The sequence below is a fragment of the Cetorhinus maximus genome, chromosome 18 (genome assembly GCF_964194155.1).
Source record: "Cetorhinus maximus chromosome 18, sCetMax3.hap1.1, whole genome shotgun sequence".
NCBI lineage: Eukaryota > Metazoa > Chordata > Chondrichthyes > Lamniformes > Cetorhinidae > Cetorhinus > Cetorhinus maximus.
Genome location: NC_135896.1, coordinates 92,120,624 through 92,138,747, shown reverse-complemented (window position 1 = coordinate 92,138,747; position 18,124 = coordinate 92,120,624). Strand labels below are relative to the sequence as shown.

The 18,124-nt window shown below is 43.1% G+C and overlaps 2 protein-coding genes and 1 long non-coding RNA gene across 3 annotated transcripts in view; 2 read left to right on the top strand and 1 right to left on the bottom strand.

Moving 5' to 3' along the window:
* LOC144693345 (uncharacterized) overlaps positions 1-4,609 on the bottom strand; it is a 21,016-nt gene extending 16,407 nt beyond the window's left edge. The window contains exon 1 of the long non-coding RNA XR_013579517.1: positions 4,595-4,609. This is a non-coding gene — a long non-coding RNA (uncharacterized LOC144693345). The remainder of the gene's footprint in view (positions 1-4,594) is intronic.
* LOC144693355 (spectrin beta chain, non-erythrocytic 1-like) overlaps positions 1-18,124 on the top strand; it is a 559,404-nt gene that overhangs the window by 194,102 nt on the left and 347,178 nt on the right. The gene's annotated exons all lie outside the window — the stretch shown is intronic.
* Positions 4,700-18,110, top strand: churc1 (churchill domain containing 1). The gene is made up of 4 exons (XM_078563164.1): positions 4,700-4,821; positions 12,243-12,378; positions 14,717-14,787; positions 15,716-18,110. Exons 1-4 carry the CDS (start codon positions 4,783-4,785, stop codon positions 15,806-15,808), a joined length of 339 nt encoding a protein of 112 aa, XP_078419290.1. The 5' UTR covers positions 4,700-4,782; the 3' UTR covers positions 15,809-18,110.

Below are 18,124 nucleotides of genomic sequence, written 5' to 3'. Positions count from 1 at the left end.
AGGGCATCCTTACTGAAGCAGAGATACCAGTCATATTGTTCCTTTCTGAGGTTCAGGTTGGAGAATTGCTATCGAAACACACTGGGTGGATAGGTTTGAGAGCCCTTCTCCTTCCCCCCCTCCTCCTCTCCCTTCCAACAACTTCTGCTCTGCATGTCCTCTGTTCATTCTCAAGTCATGATGTAAAACAATGCGTGTTTGCTGTGGCTCAATTGGTTGCACCTTCACCTCTAAGTCACAAGGTCTGGGTTCAAGTCTCACTCCAGGACTTGAATAAAAAAATTAAGGCTGAAATTCCATTGCTGTACTGAGGGAGCACTGCACTGTCACAAGTGCTATTTTTCGGATGATATGCTAAAGTGAGTCTGCCCTCCCAAGTGGAAGTAAAAGGTACCATAGCACTCTTTTGAAGAAGACCAGGGGAGTTATCCCCAGTATCCTGGCCAATATTTATCCCTCAATCAATATCACAAAAAATACATGAACTGGTCATCTTCAAATTTCTGTTTGTGGGAGCTTAATGTGCATGAATTGGTTTGCTGTGTTTCCTACAATACAGCAATGACTACACTTCAAAAGTACTTCATTGACTGTAAAGTGCTTTGAGACATCTGGTGTTCATGACAAGTGCCATACAAATCAAGTCTTTCTTTCTTTTCCAATGGGAATGACTAGTAGTGGACTCATGTCTGGGAACAACTGATTTGTGCAGAAGCCTTGAAGTGTCTGAAAATTTCTTTAGCAATTCCACATCATTCCCTGAAGACTTCTGCAACTTTAAACAGCTATATAAAGCACTGAATACATATGGAAGCTAAGCAACTGCCAAATAAATCAACTAGCAGCTAATTTGTAAGCAGTTGATGATCCCTTTAAGTTGTACTGATGGAGCATCCTTCCTGCCACTGAATGTCTGTTCAGCCACACATGTTAAGTGAGGGCAGGGAGGGTGGTGGAGGCGGGTTGCCTCACATCCTTTAAAAAGTACCTGGATGAGCACTTGGCACGTCATAACATTTAAGGCTATGGGCCAAGTGCTGGTAAATGGGATTAGGTAGGTAGGTCAGGTGCAGACTCAATGGGCCGAAGGTCCTCTTCTGCACTGTGTGATTCTGTGATTAACTGGAGCATTGAACTTCAAAATGGCAGCGCTGGTGACAAATCTGCATTGCGCACTCAGTGACACCATGATCTGCCTGCTCTGCATATCTCCTCTGGCCATTCACGAGGTGCAGAGAGGCTCTTGCCAATATGGTATCCAGCACGAATGGCCACAAGCGTGCGCCCCAAATGCCACTTTGGTCCCCAAATGTCACCTGCAGCCCAAATGACAACCACAGGGGTCCATCCTGTGCCCAATTTTGAGGCATCAATTAAACTGCAGGAGAATAGGTCACAGGGTTGAGGCCACAAATTAACACATAGAAGTATGATGTCATTGCTGTCACAGAGACATGGTTGAGAGGGGGGCAGGATTGGCAACTCAATATTCCAGGATATTGGGTCTTCAGGTGAGACAGGGAAGGAGGTAAAAGAGGAGGGGGTATTGCAATATTGATCAAGGAATCAATTACAGCAGTAAGAAGGGATGATATCTTAGAAGGCTCCTCAAATGAAGCAATATGGGTAGAACTTAAAAACAAAAAAGGAGCAATCACATTGCTGGGAGTGTAATATAGGCCCCCAAACAGTCAGAGAGAAATAGAAGAGCAGATATGTAGGCAAATTTCAGAGAAGTGTAAAAATAATAGGATAGTAATAGTGGGGGATTTCAACTTCCTCAACATTAACTGGGTTAGTCATAGTGTGATAGGTTTAGAGGGAGCGGAATTCTTAAAATGCATCCAGGAGAGCTTTTTAAGCCAGTATGTAGAAGGTCCTACAAGAGAAGGGGCAGTCCTGGACTTAATTTTAGGGAATGAAGCCGGGCAAGTGGTAAAGGTATCAGTGGGGGAGCATTTTGCAGATAGTAATCATAACTCCATTAGATTCAAGGTTGTTATGGAAAAGCACAGGGATGGGCCAGAAATCAGAGTTCTAAATTGGGGGAAGGCCGATTTTAATAAGAGCAGATATAATTTGGCCAGAGTGGACTGGCTGCAGCTACTTTTGGTAAATCTGCATCAGAGCAATGGGACTCATTCAAGAAGGAAATAGGGAGAGTACAGGGCCAACATATTCCAGTAAAGATAAAGGATGGGACCAACAAATCCAGGGAACCCTGGATGTCGAGGGATATACAGGATTGGATAAAGAGAAAAAGGGAGGCTTATGGCAGATACCGAGGGCTCAAAACAGCAGAAGCCCAAGAGGAGTATAGAATGTGTAGGGGGGAACTTAAAAAGGAAATTAGGAGAGCAAAAAGGGGACATGAAAAAACATTGGCAGTGAAATAAAGGAAAATCCAAAATTATTTTACAAGTACATTAAGAGTAAGAGGATAACCAGGGAAATAGTAGGGCCCATTAAGGACCATAGTGGTAATTTGTGTGTGGAGCTGGAAGACGTAGGTAGGGTTCTAAATGAATACTTTGTGTCGGTGTTCACAAGTGAGAGGGGCGACATGGGTATGGAAATCACGCAGAAGGACTGTGATATAATTAAATAAATTAGCATAGAAAGGGAGGAGGTTCTAAGTGGTCTGGCAGGCTTAAGAGTAGATACATCTCCAGACCTGGATGAAATGTATCCCAGGCTGTTGAGTGAGGCAAGGGAGGAGATAGCAGGGGTGCTGGCAATAATTTTCAATACCTCTCTGGCCACAGGAGAGGTGCCAGAGGACTGGAGGACAGCCAATGTGGTACAGTTATTCAAGAAGGGAGGAAGGGATAAACCAGGGAACTACAGGCCAGTCAGTCTAACCTCAGTGGTGAGGAAACTATTGGAAGCAATTCTGGGAGACAGAGTTAATCTATATTTGGAGAGCCATGGATTAATCAAGGACAGTCAGCATTGTTTTGTTAAGGGGAGGGCTGACCAATTTGATTGAATTTTTTGAAGAGGTGACCAGGTGTGTAGATGAGGGCAATACATTTGACGTAGTCTACTTGGACTTCAGCAAGGCTTTTGATAAGGTCCGGCATGGGAGACTGATAACGAAGGTAAGAGCCCATGGGATCCAAGGCAAATTGGATCCAGAATTGGCTGAGTGGCAGGAAGCAGAGGGTGATGGTCAAGGGGTGTTTTGGTAACTGGATGCCTGTGTCCAGTGGGGTTCCACAGGGATCAGTGTTGGGTCCCTTGCTGTTTGTGGTATATATAAATGATTAGACTTGAATGTAGGAGGGTTGATCAGTAAGTTCGCGGATGACTCAAAAATTGGTGGGGTGGTAAATAGTGAGGAGGATAGCCTTAGAATACAGGAGGATATAAACGGACTGCTCAGATGGGCTGATCAGGGACAGATGGAATTTAATCCGGATAAGTGTGAGGTGATGCACTTGGGCGGGACAAACAAGGCACGGGAATACACGATGAATGGTAGGACCCTGGTAAGTACCGAGGATCAGAGGGACCTTGGTGTACATGTCCACCTGTCCCTTAAGGTAGTGGGACAGGTAGATAAGGTGGTTAAGAAGGCATATGAGATACTTGCCTTTATTAGCTGAGGCATAGAATATAAGAGCAGGGAGGTTATGCTGGAGCTGCATAAAACGCTGGTTAGGCCACAGCTAGAGTATTGCATGCAGTTCTGGAATCCACATTATAGGAAGGATATAATTGCACTAGAGAAAGTGCAAAGGGGATTTACCAGGATGTTGCCTGGACTGGAGAGTTTTAGTTACGAGGGGAGATGGGATAGAATGGGGTTATTTTCCTTGGAGCAGAGGAGATTGAAGGGGGACATGATTGAGGTGTATAAAATTATGAGGGGCATAGATAGGGTAGTCAGGAAGGAACTTTTCCCCTTGGTGGAGGGATCAATAACCAAGGGGCATAGATTTAAGGTAAGGGGCAGGAAGTTTAGAGGGAATGTGAGGAAGAAATATTTCACCCAGGGGGTGGTGGAAATCTGGAACTCAATGCCTGAGAGGGTGGTAGAGACAGAAACCCTCATAACATTTAAGAAGTATTTGGATGTGCACTTGCGATGCCATGGCATACAAGGCTGTGAGCCTAATGCTGGAAGATGGGATTAGTATCGTTAGGTACTTGTTTGGCTGGCGCAGACTCGATGGGCCAAAGGGCCTTTTTCTGTGCGGTAGACCTCTATGACTCTAATAACCAGATGATGCATTTCAAGCTTGACAGGCTTATAGAAAAAGGTGGAAAAATACTTTTTTAAAGGGCAGATATCAGCAGTTTCTCCTTCTGCATAGAGAAAAGAATTGTGATAAGCTTCCAGCATTGGAGGGGGGAGGGGGTTAAAAAAAAACCGGAACAAAAACAGAAAATGCTGGAAAAGCTCAGCAGCTCTGACAGCATCTGTGGGGAGGGAAACAGTGTTAACGTTTCAAGTCCGTATGACATTACTTCAGAAGATGAAAAAAAGTGAAACGGTTTAAGAAACAACTACTTGTAACTGAGGAATAAAATTAGGACTTCTCCGCCTGAATAAGCCACCCCCATGCGCCGTGATCTCCCACCTACCTACCTACCCAGCCCCTACTCTCGCCTCGTCCTCCTGCTTTGAATGCTCCAACTTTATTGACAGCCGCTGTTGACAGGAGGCAGGCGGGCTGAGATCCCGCGAGCGTCGGAGCGAGAGTTGGAACGGGGGAGGTGGGGGGAGTGAGGTCATCAGGCAGCGACGGTCGCTCCCTCGGCTGGCGGGGATCCGGGATGTGCGGGGGCTGCGTTCAGAAGGAATATCCCGAGCGGGTGAGATAGAGAGAGAGTGTGGCTCGGCTCATGGGGGTGTACTATCGACAATTCACAGCACATCAAGGCAGCCATTCGGCCCCTCGCTTCCCTGCTGGCTGACACACAGCCATCCAGCCACATCCCACTCCCTTGGCCCCTCCCTCCATTCACCCTTGGTGGTTGTGGTACCTGAGATGCAAGATCCCAAGTGTTTCACATGCCCTGAGGCTCCTCTGCCTCTGCCTCCTACTCGGGCAACGAGTTCCAGACCCCCTGGGTGGAAAAATTCTCCCCAGCCCTCCTTCCAATTACTGTACATCTGTCATGACAACAGAAAGTTCCAGAAAGACTCTGCAGGTCTGGCAGCATCTGTGGAGAGAGGAACAGAGTTAACGTTGCCGGTCGAATGCGACTCTCCTTCGGAAGAAGAGTCATATGATGCTCAACGTGATTTTTCTCGTTGAGATTGATTTGTACTGGTAAAAAAGGTTCTCCCAAATGTATTTTGAGAATTCTGCACCCTCTATATGCCTTTCATGTGATTTTATCCCAGTTAATATTAGCTAGTTGAAATTCACTATTATTACTGCCCTGTTGTTTCTGCACTTCTCAACAACTTGCTTAAATATTTGCTGTTCTATTTCTCTGACTATATGGGGCCGGGGCTGGGGTCTGTTGTACACTCCATGCAGTGTGATTGTCCACTTTTGGTTTCTCAGCTAAACTCATATTACCTTAATTGATGCTCCTTCTAGCATATCATCCCTTCTTACAGCTGTAATTGTTTCTTTCAATATTATGACTCCCTTTTTTAAAAAAATTGCCCTTTCTATCCTGTCTGAAAACCTTGTAACCAGAAATGTTGAACTGCCATTCCTTTCCTCCTTTAAGCTATGTTTCAGTAATTGCTTTAATATCATAAGAAGTGTCTTTCTGCCTTCAGCTCATGTGCCTTATTCACGAGACTTCTTGTTTTGACGTATGTACCGCTAATCAGAAACAGTTCTTTTTTGTCTGTTTTCTAATCTTTATTTTCTCTGCCCTCTATGCTTATTTACCAATTTTCTGCTTTCCATTTCCAGCTTTGTTTCTCTCCCTATGCTTAGGTTCCCCTCCCCCTTCAAAACTAGTTTAAATCTTACCCAACAACACTAGCAAAATTCCTTGCTGCAATACCGGTCCCAGTTCTATTGAAGTGCAACCCATTTTGGTTGCACAGAAATCAGTCCCAGTGCTACAGGAATCTAAACCCTCACTCCCATCTCTCTAGCCATGCATTCATCTGCACTATTGTCTTTCAGTACTCACTAGCGTATGGCGTTGGAGTAATGCAGAGGTTGCTGCTTTTTCAGGTACTAGTGTTTAATCTCTCCCCCTGCTCTGTAAAATCTGCCTGTAGGACCTCATTCCTCCTGCAATGTCATTGGCACTGATATAGACATGACATCTGCCTGTTCACCTATGTCCTGTAGAATGCTTTGCAGCCACTCAATGACAGCCTTGGCTCTGGCATGTACCATCCTGACCTCAGAGCTCAAGCCCCTCCAGCTGACAACACTTCTGGCACATGTGGTTGTCCTGAAGTTCCCACATGGTACAGGATGTGCCTTCAAAGGGCCTGAGGTACCCTACCATGCTTCTGTTGATTAAACGAGTAGTTAAACTTTGTAGAAATAAACTTAAAGATCAATTACTTGATGTAGTTTAAGTTATAGGTGGGTTCAATTAAATATTCAGCACAACTTACTGTCCTTGGGATATGAAGTTGTCGCCCTCCATGTTTCCTGTAACACCACTTTCTCAGATTCTCTCAGCATTGGCTTTCTATGCTCTGCTGATTTTGCTGCTGTTGCTCCGTTTAAATCTCAGGCCTTTCCTGTGGAGCTCTACACTCTGGATGCGGGAAACCCAGGGATTGTGGGACCTGGGCGTTGGGGCCCGGGAAGCATAAGGGAATTTGGGATCCCAGGTTTTGAGGCCAAGACTGGGGCCTGGGCAAGGTTAATGTGAAGATGGAGGGTGAGCGGACTTGGTCATTTCAGACAGAGGACAGGGAGATCTTTTAGCTGCGTTGGGCTTGAGTTGTCATCAGATCAAACCTGACTAGGAGTGATATCCATTCTGTTGAGTGATGCCTGTTTTAATGTAGGCTCTATTGTTTTAAAAAAAACAGTAGAGCTGGGCATGTTTAAGCATGTTTGTGAGCTCTACCAATCGCACTGATCTTGTATTTCACTCCCATCTTTTCCTTGAAGCTTGTTTATGTCAGAGGAGTTTGTAAAGTCGTCTCTGTGGTGGTTCCACAATGCACTCTGCTGTTCCACAAAGTGGCAAAGAGTGGGTCAGCAGTTCTTCATGGAGTAGAATTCCAACTTCTCCTACTTCGTGACAGGGAGGAACTTGATGGACCCGTGGCTTATCGTCTGAACTTGTGCCTAAAGATTTTTTTCTTCCTATTCTGAAGGTGTTGAATTCTTGTTGAGATTTGGTTCCATTGTTGCCAGTTCTTTATTCACATGCAAGCCAGCACAGTTCAACGATGTGGACCAAAGCCAAGTCTTTATCTGATGACCACAGAATGCTACATCCAGCAGCGTTGGGGTGCATGAACTCAGGTTGACTTCCCTATACTCTGTTTAGTGTGTTGTGGTGCTAAAATAGCATGCCTGCTGCTGCCTTAGCTAACATTAGGAAACTCAACAAAGGCTGGGCATTGGAACTAGGATTTATTTTGGTTGACCGAGGATTATTTTGAACCAAGTATTCTTAAGGTCTGTCTTGAGTAATGTCACAACATTAAGGAGATACTGTATTTTGAATGCATAGATGCTTAAGGGCTATAAAACATGCTGGGGAGTTAGCAGACAGCCTTTTCATCTTGCATCTTGGATCTTAAATGAGGAAGTCTGAACATAGATTCTGGTAGAGTGGGTCACAGCACAAAATGGTCCTTGACTCGACACAAATTGATAATCTCACTGAGCAAGATTGGAAAGTGGAAGAAGTTGGAAATGTGCAGTAGAGGTTGTTGTTCAGACATTTTTGGAAACATTAGTTTGTGTTGAACTTGGGAGCATTTGATGTTAATCCAAGGTACCAGAATTAGAAAAATCAGATTTAATTTCCCGGTAGTAATGGGCCACTGCTTTACAAGCACGAAACAGAATTTATTGGGAGGAATTGAAAATATCCTAGTTACTGTGGAAATGAGTGGTAGTGCTGTGTATGTTGGACAGTTGCAGTGAGACAGTGACTCATTTAAATGGTCTGATTTAATCATAAGTTGCAACAGTAGAGTGCAAGTCTTCAGTCTCTCAGCTCCTGAGATTGACATCCTCTGTTACAGCCAGTTGTTTTCCTGGATTTAAAGAATTAAAGTGTTCATTGTTAAATTGAGTGGCTTGCTAGATATGTGGTTGACATTTTTGCTGGTTTTCTATTTTTGTCTCTTATTCTCTAGCCATATGACTGAGGGTGGCAAATGATGTTTGTGCATCAGGCTGAGACAATGACGAGCAATGTGAGACATGAAGATATACTGCATCATGTGACTAGAATATTACAGCCCTGTTTTTTACGTGACAGAATACAGGGAAACCAGGGTGGTAGTTCCTATTGCCTCATAAATATCTGATCTTATCCATTCTTCATTGCCAATCAGTCTCCTTGTGAAAATATTACAAGTCAGCAGCCACTGGGTTCATTTCCTGCCAGTAGGCCTGGAGTCTGGCTCTGGTTTACTTTAGTATGTTCCCTCCAGTGTATTCTCTAAACTTTATGGCTGGGAAAAAGAAAAAAAAAATCAACTGGTAGCTAAGTGGATAAATGCACCACATGATACAGTAAAGAGTCACATAGCTCAGGAAGACTTCATGTTTTAGTATCGGTCGTTCCTGAGTCAGCTAGATTTGCAATGGCGGTAATGCAGTTTGCAGTCTATATCCCTGGTGCAAAGTGATCGAGAGTCACTATCCAGTGAGTCCTGTAACATAATGAATACCAGTGATGTTGGGTAAGAGTGGAGGGAAGCTTAATTGTGCTGCACTCAGCCACTGCCATGGTTGACTAGCCTGTCAGCAGTCACTGGCTGGGCTTATGCAAGAAGGGTAGCAAGTTGGAAGTGCAGGAGGACAGCGGCATCCTATGGATGTCTACCCTAGCAAGGCAAATGTTATGTATTTGTTCCTTTCTTCTTTGGCTTTTTAAAGGAGAGAACTGGTGCATTTTGCAAACAACGCCTTTTGTACGAGACCCATTGGTGCACTTGAAGCACTGTTCAACATGCAAACCTGAGAGGGATGCCAATGATGGGACTGAAGTAAGATTCAAAAGAAAATTGAAAGACATCGCTAAGTTGCTTTGTTTCGAAGCTGCATGTTTGCAGTACATTTTAGAAACAGCAGTGGTGTCACAAATTATCTACCGGCAGGATCCTCGCATTAGCAGCAGAACTGACAGGAATGTGACCGTTGTGTTGCCCTAGTTAGTTACTGACTTGCACCTAAAATTTTTGAATGTTGGTTGAGGACAGAACTGAGGTTGATTCTGATGATCTGCGTGGTAAATAGCCATAACTGTCTGTCTGGGGCAACAGGTGAGAAGTGGTTGCCTGGATAAGTTGTTCGAGGACTGCTGGTGTCAGTGAAGCCTTGTCCCAGGACGAGTTACTATCTCAGAATGGAAAAAAAACCACTGCATAAAATGCAAGCTATGGCATTTATCCTGAGCGATATCATGGAAAGCTTGAATCTCTCTGTCATTTACAGTGACACTTGAACCAGTTGTGTCATGTAACCGAGGTATTAACTTTCTTGATTTTTAATTGGGCTGTTTCAGGAAGATAACCTCCCCAGCTGTAAGGTAAATCTACCTTGTACCTGTGCATCTATCTATAATATATTCAAAATGGTGAATGGTCTCAGAACTCTGATATTACACCTGCAGATGACACGATCAAGTAATGTTAAGTGATAAATTGGAAATAATGGGACGTCACTTAACATTATGTCAACACCAAAAGGGTATCTTCAGTCAATCTACGAAATAAGTGGTGAAAGTGGCAAGTCAAAAATCATCAAGAGAAGTCCATTTTTATCAGAAAATTGAGCAAGCATACAGACAACTTCAGAGGGAGAAAATTGTAAAGTTGAAAATTCTTGGGAGATAGATTTCGAACAAACCAGAGGCATCAATGGAAGCCAGAAACCACCCACCTCCCCCTCTGCCCTACCTGCAACCACCCCCCCCCACCCAAGTAGCAAGTTGTGGCTTTATTCAAACCCCCCAAAATAAAAAGCTGACTGAAATTTCCAATTGTCCAATTCTGGTTGCATTGCCCATTGCAGCTCACCATTAGCAGCCAATCCCTGTCTTTCCTGACACCCCACTGTATTCACTTCTCCCTCAAAGGCTACCTCTGTGTTGCTCCAGTTCTCCTTTTGCAGCATCCTGTTTCCCCTTCTAACCCTATTGAGCCTAAAATAGGGCTGCGTTTATTTGTGCTGCAACACGAGGGAGAGCACTTCCTGCACACGTGTAGATGCAGTGTCATCTCTAAGTCTGTTACTGTAGAGTGAGATGCCTTTAAGTGCAACTCTGCTCTCTGTTGCTGAATTGTGCATTTTTTTTGTGCAATTTTGTTCCTGTACAACAAACATTTTGGAGCTTTATTTATGGATGGAAAGTTTTATTCAGGGTAAAGTTGTGCAAATTAATAAATAAAGCAATAGTTTTTCAAACTGTTTTTCCAGGAATGAATACAAGGTGCCTGAAGCAAAAGGTAGACATTTTCCCCCAGCAACCAATTAAAAATTTCTTTAACTGTTTTAAGAAAAAAATCACCATCCTATGTGGGACTTGAAGCAATAACCTTGTGATTACCAGTTCCGTTATCTAGTAAAGCTAGCCGCACTGTGTAGAAATTCCCTTCACTTGTCAAACTTGTTCACTAATAAGACGGCATTTATTTGCCAGGGCATTCAGCAGTCTGAGCTCCAAGGCGGGTCAATTATTTTAAGGAGTGCTGACAGTAAAACATAGGTCTCCTTAAACAACAGCTCGTGGCACCGACCAGAAAGGCGCCAGGAACATTTGCGCATGGGCTGGTCACCGCAGTGCGTGCTTGTCACCTTTCTGGCCAGTGGCAGGGGATACAATGTAAAGAAAATTGATCTTGACCACTTTATGTGTAACATTATGGGAGAGTTTGTACCCGCCATAAGCTTGAGCTCATCGAAAGCTGTCCGTATCCTACTCGGACAAAGTCCCATCATCACTGCTCTGCTCACTGACCTACATTGCTTCCTGGCCTGATAATGTCTCAATATTAATACTCTCCTTGTTTTTTAATCCCCCCCTGCCCTCAGTCCCCCCCCCACCCCCCCATCTCTATGGCCTCCTCCAGTCAGACAGCCCTCCAGGTTCTCTGCGCTCCTCAAATTCTGGTTGCTTGCACATCCTCGATTTCCTTGCTTCACAATTGACAGCCCACAGCTCTGTGATATCCTTCCTTACCCTCTCCACTTCTCTACCTCTCTCACTTTGCTTGCAACACCCATGTCCTGTGAATGAATTAAAATAAAATTCCTCTGAACCATTTGCAAGACCTTTGAGTCCTTGTTAAGAGTGGTACATAATGCACCAGCTGAAATTTAACCAGTGATTTATAAAGGTTTCACATAACTTGCGTGCTTGTACTGTATTCCTCTATTTATAAGGCCAAGGATCCGGTATGCTTTTTTTTAACATCCTTATCCTGCCACCTTCAAAGATGTGTGTATGTAAACCACTGCATATTCTTCTCGCATCTAGAAATGTGTAAAGCAGACGAGGTTGCTAGCCTGTAGCCATAGGCTATAACTTGAGGGGGTGCTACTCCATATCAAGCATGGCTGACCAGGAGTCTCCCCCACACTTGCCATAGGCGTTTGGAAGGATTTGCAGGTTGATAATGAACCTGTTTGGCTGCATTATGAACACACTTTCCATGGCCACCAAGTCCTGGAGTGCGACTTGAACCCGGAGTATCTGGCTCAGAGGCAGAGATGCTACCAACTGCGCCACAAGACGACCTCCTCTGAGTATTGCTGTTCCTTTAAAATTATAAAACTTGAGTACATTTTTCCATGTTGGTGTTAGCTTTTGAACAAATGGCCTGACAGTATGAGTTCTCCTTGATTGTAACTCCTACTGTGCCTGAATCGTGCTTACTGTCTGCTGCGCTGCCTGTAGTTTTACAAACCATCAGTTGGGAAAATTGTACAGGAGGTCACCATCTCTGTCTTTGGTTCAACTCCTTGTAACTGGCTACAGAATGGGCCTGGCAGTGCCCTGCAAATGGCTCATCCCTGACTGGGAAATTGGACTTGCTGCAAAGATATTTATAAGAATAAGAGGAATAAGTTCATGTGTGAATCCACATTTTTTTTATTTCCATACAGGGCAACACCTGCTTAGAGAATGGCTCCTTTCTGCTAAATTATGTGGGTTGTGCTGAGTGCAGTAAAAGAGACTTTGTGTTAATTGCTAATCGAACCCAAGATGATGATGATGGAGAAGAACTTGTTACGTATGACCGTAAGTTACTGGCTATGGAATCCAGATAATACAATACCTCAAATTGGCAAGTGTTGTATTGGAACTGTATATGTTAAAGAGCACGACCATTCCTCAAACTGGTGTAATCTTCAAATCAGTTGGCTCATGGCTCAAACCGAACTAAAAACCTTGCCTTGATTTTTTTTTAATTCATTCTCAGGATGTGGGCTTCGCTGGCTAGGCCACCATGTATTGCCCATCCCTCATTGCCCTTGAGAAGGTGGTGGTGAGCCTCCATCTTGAACCGCTGCAGTCCATGTGGTGTAGGTACACCCACAGTGCTGTTAGGGAGGGAGTTCCAGGATCTTGACCCAGCAGCAGTGATGGAATGGTGATATATTTCCAAGTCAGGATGGTGAGTGGCTTGGGGGGAACTTCCAGGCTGTGGTGTTCCCAAGTATCTACTGCCCTTGTCCTTCTAGATCGTAGTGTCATGGGGTTTGAAGGTGCTGCCGAAGGAGCCTTGGTGAGTTTCTGCAGTGCATCTTGTAGATAGTACACACTGCTGCCACTGTTCACCAGTGGTGGAGGGAGTGAATGTTTGTGGATGGGGTGCCAATCAAGTGGGCTGCTTTGCCCTGGATGGTGTCAAGCGTCTTGACTGTTGTTGGAGCTGCACTCATCCAGGCAAGTGAAATAATATCCTGGGTTGGGGGGGGTTAACATTGACCAGAAACTGAACTGGACTAGCCATATAAATGCTGTGGCTACAAGAGCAGGTCAGAGGCTTGCAATCCTGCAGAGAGTAACTCATCCCCTGACTCCCCATGGCTTGTCCACCATCTACAAGGCACAAGTCAGGAGTGTGAATAAATACTGTCCACTTGCCTGGATGAGTCCAGCTCCAACAACATTCAAGAAACTCGATACCATCCAGGACAAAGCAGCTTGCTTGATTGGCAACCCCATCCACAAACATTCACTCCCTCCACCACCGACGCACAGTGACAGCAGTGTGTACAAGCTACAAGGTGCACTGCAGGAATCCACCAAGGCTCCTTAGACAGCATCTTTCAAACCCATGACCACTACCATCTAGAAGGACGAGGGCAGCAGACACATGCGAACACCACCACCTGGAAGTTCTGCTCAAAGCCGTTCACCATCCTGACTTGGAAATATATCGCCGTTCCTTCGCTGTCACTGAGTCAAAATCCTGGAACTCCCTCCCTAACAGCACTGTGGATGTACCTACACCACAGGGACTGCAGCGGTTCAAGAAGGCAGCTCACCACTACGTTCTCCAGGGCAATTAGGGATGGGCAGCAAATGCTGGCCCAGCCAGCGATGCCCACATCCTGTAAATTAATTTTTTTTAAATCGCACTCTTGATTGTGCCTTGTGGACGGTAGACAAGCTTTGGGAAGTCAGGAGGTGAGTTATTTGCTGCAGAATTCCCAGCCCCTGACCTGCTCTTGCACCCACAATATTTATATGGCTAATCCAGTTCATTTTCTGGTCAATGGCAACCCCCAGGATGTTGATCGTGAGATCATTGGTAGTGAGATTTCAGTAAGATTGAAAAATTGCAAACTTTTCTTGTTTTCTGTATCTGGTGAATGAGTTTGGACATCAGTGCCCAGTTGCTTTAGCTGTTAACTGATGTAATTAATGTGCAGATATTATCTGGATTAATGAAATGTACCTTTGTGGAACCAGAGCCTTGTGATAGCACAACCAGAATATCAGTTTAGTAATATTGATTGCATGTGTGAAAGATTTCCTTGCCAGCCACTTTAATAGGGGTATTTAACCTCTGTGAATTAGCAGTTAGAGGAATTTCACAAAGCTAGCAAGCATTTGTATGCTTCTAGGCATGTAATTTGAAGACTCAACAATAGTTAGCTTGATGTAAATTTGTCTTTGTTACAGAATTTCCCAGTTGTTTTACTTTTCAGCTACAGAGATGGGAGATTAGAATCACTGACTATGCCCATGTGGCAGTGAAATATATTAAATGCCAAGTGTGTTACTTCCTTGTAATCATTTTTGATTGGCATTGTTTTTGTAACAGTCATTAACCTTTCAACATGCCATCAGCTGCTGTGGGGGAATATTCCTGAAAATAAAGCCATATCCATAAAATTCCCAGCAAGTCGTGTACAAACTACCTAGTGATTTCAAGGCTCTGGTTTCCTCCTGGGGTTTCAAGTGATATTTATCAGTTGCTTGAGATTTGCTTCTGTAGCTTTACATTATAATGACGCCTCAGGTAGCTACTGTTGTTAATATACTGTGCTGCTCTATAACGCCATTTCTGAACTAGGTCCATTTGCTGCCCTCATAACTTTAATCTTTGTTCCATTATCTCTTGCAGATGTCTGTCAGAATTGCCACCATATTATAGCACAGCATGAGTACACATTCACTGTTGTTGATGATTATCAGGTACGGGTTATTCAGCAATTTTAAACCACAATTTTCAAAATAATTTTCCGCTCTACCACATCCAGCTGGTTTAGTTTCTTGCTGAGGCTGTGTAACGTGGCACTGTCTCTGTTGCAGCGCTATGTCAGACAGGCTTTTAAGAAAGCTAGCAAGATTGGATCATCTTACTTCACTCCATTGAGCTTAAAAACTGGTTTGAAAATCAGTTAAATCCAGGGGCTGCTGCTGTCTTTCCACGCTCGTTATCCTGTTGTGATCTTTTTATATAATTTAGCAATATGAGTCATGACACAAGGCCTTTGATTGGCAGGCCTGCTCTGAATTTGTGAACAATCCTTCAATAGGAGCATAATATGAATTCTAGAGAGTGATATATGTTATTTGTGGGTACCAGTTTGAGTACCTTTTTCTTAGGACTCAAAAGGCCTTAAGTACGCTAACTTTATATATAAGGAGAAAACAGCAAGTTGATCAGGAGCACTTGTAAAACTTTTGAGCAATGCAGTGGATCCCTTATCATTTCAGTTGCTTCACTTTCACTGCATTGAAATAAATGCCTTCTTAGCTCTACGGAGGAGCACTTTTTAAAGTGCTGCTTTTTTTAGAATTATCAGGCATGCATGAGCTGTTAAGTACATTGAAGCAACTGCCCTCTAAAATGACCTCTTGCGTCGTAATGATACTTAAGTCTTTAGCCATTCTCTGATTAACTGAGTACATGGGAAGTGTTCTCTACAGATATTGGTCTACGTGCATTTGTTTCTTTGTTTTTTTTTTCATTAGGAAGGGTTTTAGATGTCCTGTTAAAAATTCAGATGAAAAATGACATTGCACAGTAACAACATTTAACATGGAGCTGATAGTCAGGTTATTACAGTGGTACTGATGTTGACTGAAGTACTGAACATTTTTTTTCTCCTTACTACAGGAGTACACCATGTTGTGTATGTTGTGTGGCAAAGCAGAAGACTCGATCAGTGTACTGCCTGACGATCCCCGGCAGATGGCTCCTCTCTTCTGAAAGCTCTTTTTCTGCACAATACACGTCAGACACTTTGGGTAGGGAGTGCAGTAGCAATTCTAGCTGGGGGAAAGGATGTTAAGTTGCAATACTGAAATAAAATCAGATTATAAATGAAGACATGTTTGTTTTTGGTCGTGACCAAAGGAGGTGCATAAATATACCTCTTCACCACCTTTTCCAAAATGAAAATTAATTTACTTTTATTTTTTTGAATGCCTCCTTGACCAGCACAGACTTGTATCCCTACCATTTCCGACTGACTCGTGTGTATCTTATTTCGAACGTATGACTTTAGTGATCTTTCAAGTTGAAGCAAATGTTTGAGGGAGAAGATGAAAGATGCTTTTACTTTTAATTCCATTTACAGAGAGTGATGCCAAATGGGCCTGTGCTGCATTTATATTTTCCTCGGGAAGACTGACCCTCTTGTTTCTTGAATTGGGCTACGTCAGGTCCAAAGGGCAAAATATTTCTTCATCTCTGAGAATTGGATGAGCTCGGGTGCCATTCACATTGCCATGCTGTACAGGTTCAGCACGTTTAGTGGCCCCAGGAGCTAGTTCTCCCAAGTAGCAGAACACATGAACATGAACATGAACATGAACACAGAACACAATGGTGGGTTTCTGCTGCAGCTGATTACAGATTGAATGGAGAAGCCCATACTGGTGGAAGACCAAATACGTTTAAAGCATCTAAAAATTGAAGTATATCGTTGCAATGTTAAACTCTGCTGTAAGCGTTGTGTAATCCCAGTGGGATTAAAAGTAAAAGCATCTTTTATCTCCTCTCTCTCAGGCAGCATGCATTTGCTTCAACTTGAAACGCTACTGAAGTTATACATTACAAATAAGACACACAAGTCAGTCTGAAGTGGTTGGGATACAAATCACTGGTGGTAAAGGCAGTGTTCACAAGAATAAAGCAAATTAACTTCATTTTGGGGAAGGGTTGAGATCATTTATGCTCCTGGAAAATTTCGGTATGCTGCAAATGACGAAAGATGTCCTGAAGTGAACTCCAAAGTTTTCCCCTCCTTTTCAGAAAATGATACTAAAATGAGATTTTGAGCATATGTAACTCGGAGAAAGTCACCTTGTGGCTGTTTGAATGTCTTCCTTAATTTGTTGGCTCTGGTAAGCATTCTGTCATTCAGAGGAAATATAAACTTGTATTACAAAGAGCTCCCAATGGTCTAATTTGGGCTTTCAAGTGTTGGGAATTTATTATCTTGTGTTTACTTCTATTCCATTTAGCTAAATAACGATGTGCAGAAAGGGTCTCACTGAGGCACAGCACTGTCATTTTATTCATTTGTTGTTCTTCTGTTGAATGAATCAAAGTTTTACCTTCTGATGAAGGGCAACTTTGATGCATTCTGAACCATCGGGCCTGTCCAATTTTGAAGTTTATATGCTTTCCAGTTATTATAATAACCAGTGAAATAAAATCATGTCGTAGCCATGTAGTACGGGTCGTGAGGTGCGTTATAGCTATTAACAAATGCAAGCACAAACCACTTTCAAGCAGATGTGCAAAACGAGACTGAATGCCAATTTGTTCTAACTCTGCTAGAAATACATTTCCAAGTGGTTCAACAGATTCCATCCCATTACTGCATGTATGTGACATGAGCTGTTATTTAGCGCACAGCAGACAACTAGCCAAACATGTCCTGAATAAAGTTCTGGCTTACTTGCTGTTGCCCATGGCATTTGTAAGTTAGCGGGTGCAAAATATACTATATTACATAAAATGTATCTTTTTAACCTCTCTGTAAAGTCAATTCAATTGGTAATTTATTTACATCAGCCACAGCACTTGGACAGTGATACGTTTTCCAATCCAGGAATTTGCAGGCTATTGGCACTTTTGATTTTTAAAGTAATGTTTCCCTAGAGACTGTTAGGGTGGGGAATGGACAAAAATTTAACTATACAAGTCATCAGGGGGCTCTGTCAATCAGCTGCTTTGCTGACCCTAGTTGCCCCTTTTCTTGCCCTGTATCATTTCGGCTTGACTACTGTAAGATTAACATTAGAAAATATTTTATTTAGCTAATGATCTGTAGAATGAAGTAGATTGATGGAAGTCCTTCAGCCAAGAGATTGTGTTGACATTTCTAAGCTATTTGTGGTTTATTGCTGTCTTTACTCCAACTGTTAATTAAAAATTTATGGCTTTTTAAAATTAACAATTTTATTAATGTAACTTGCTGAATTCTATTTTGGCAGTCATTTTGGAAAAACTATGCTGTTATTTCGTATTCACATCAGTAAATAAAAACGTTATTCCAGTATCTAGATTGTGGAT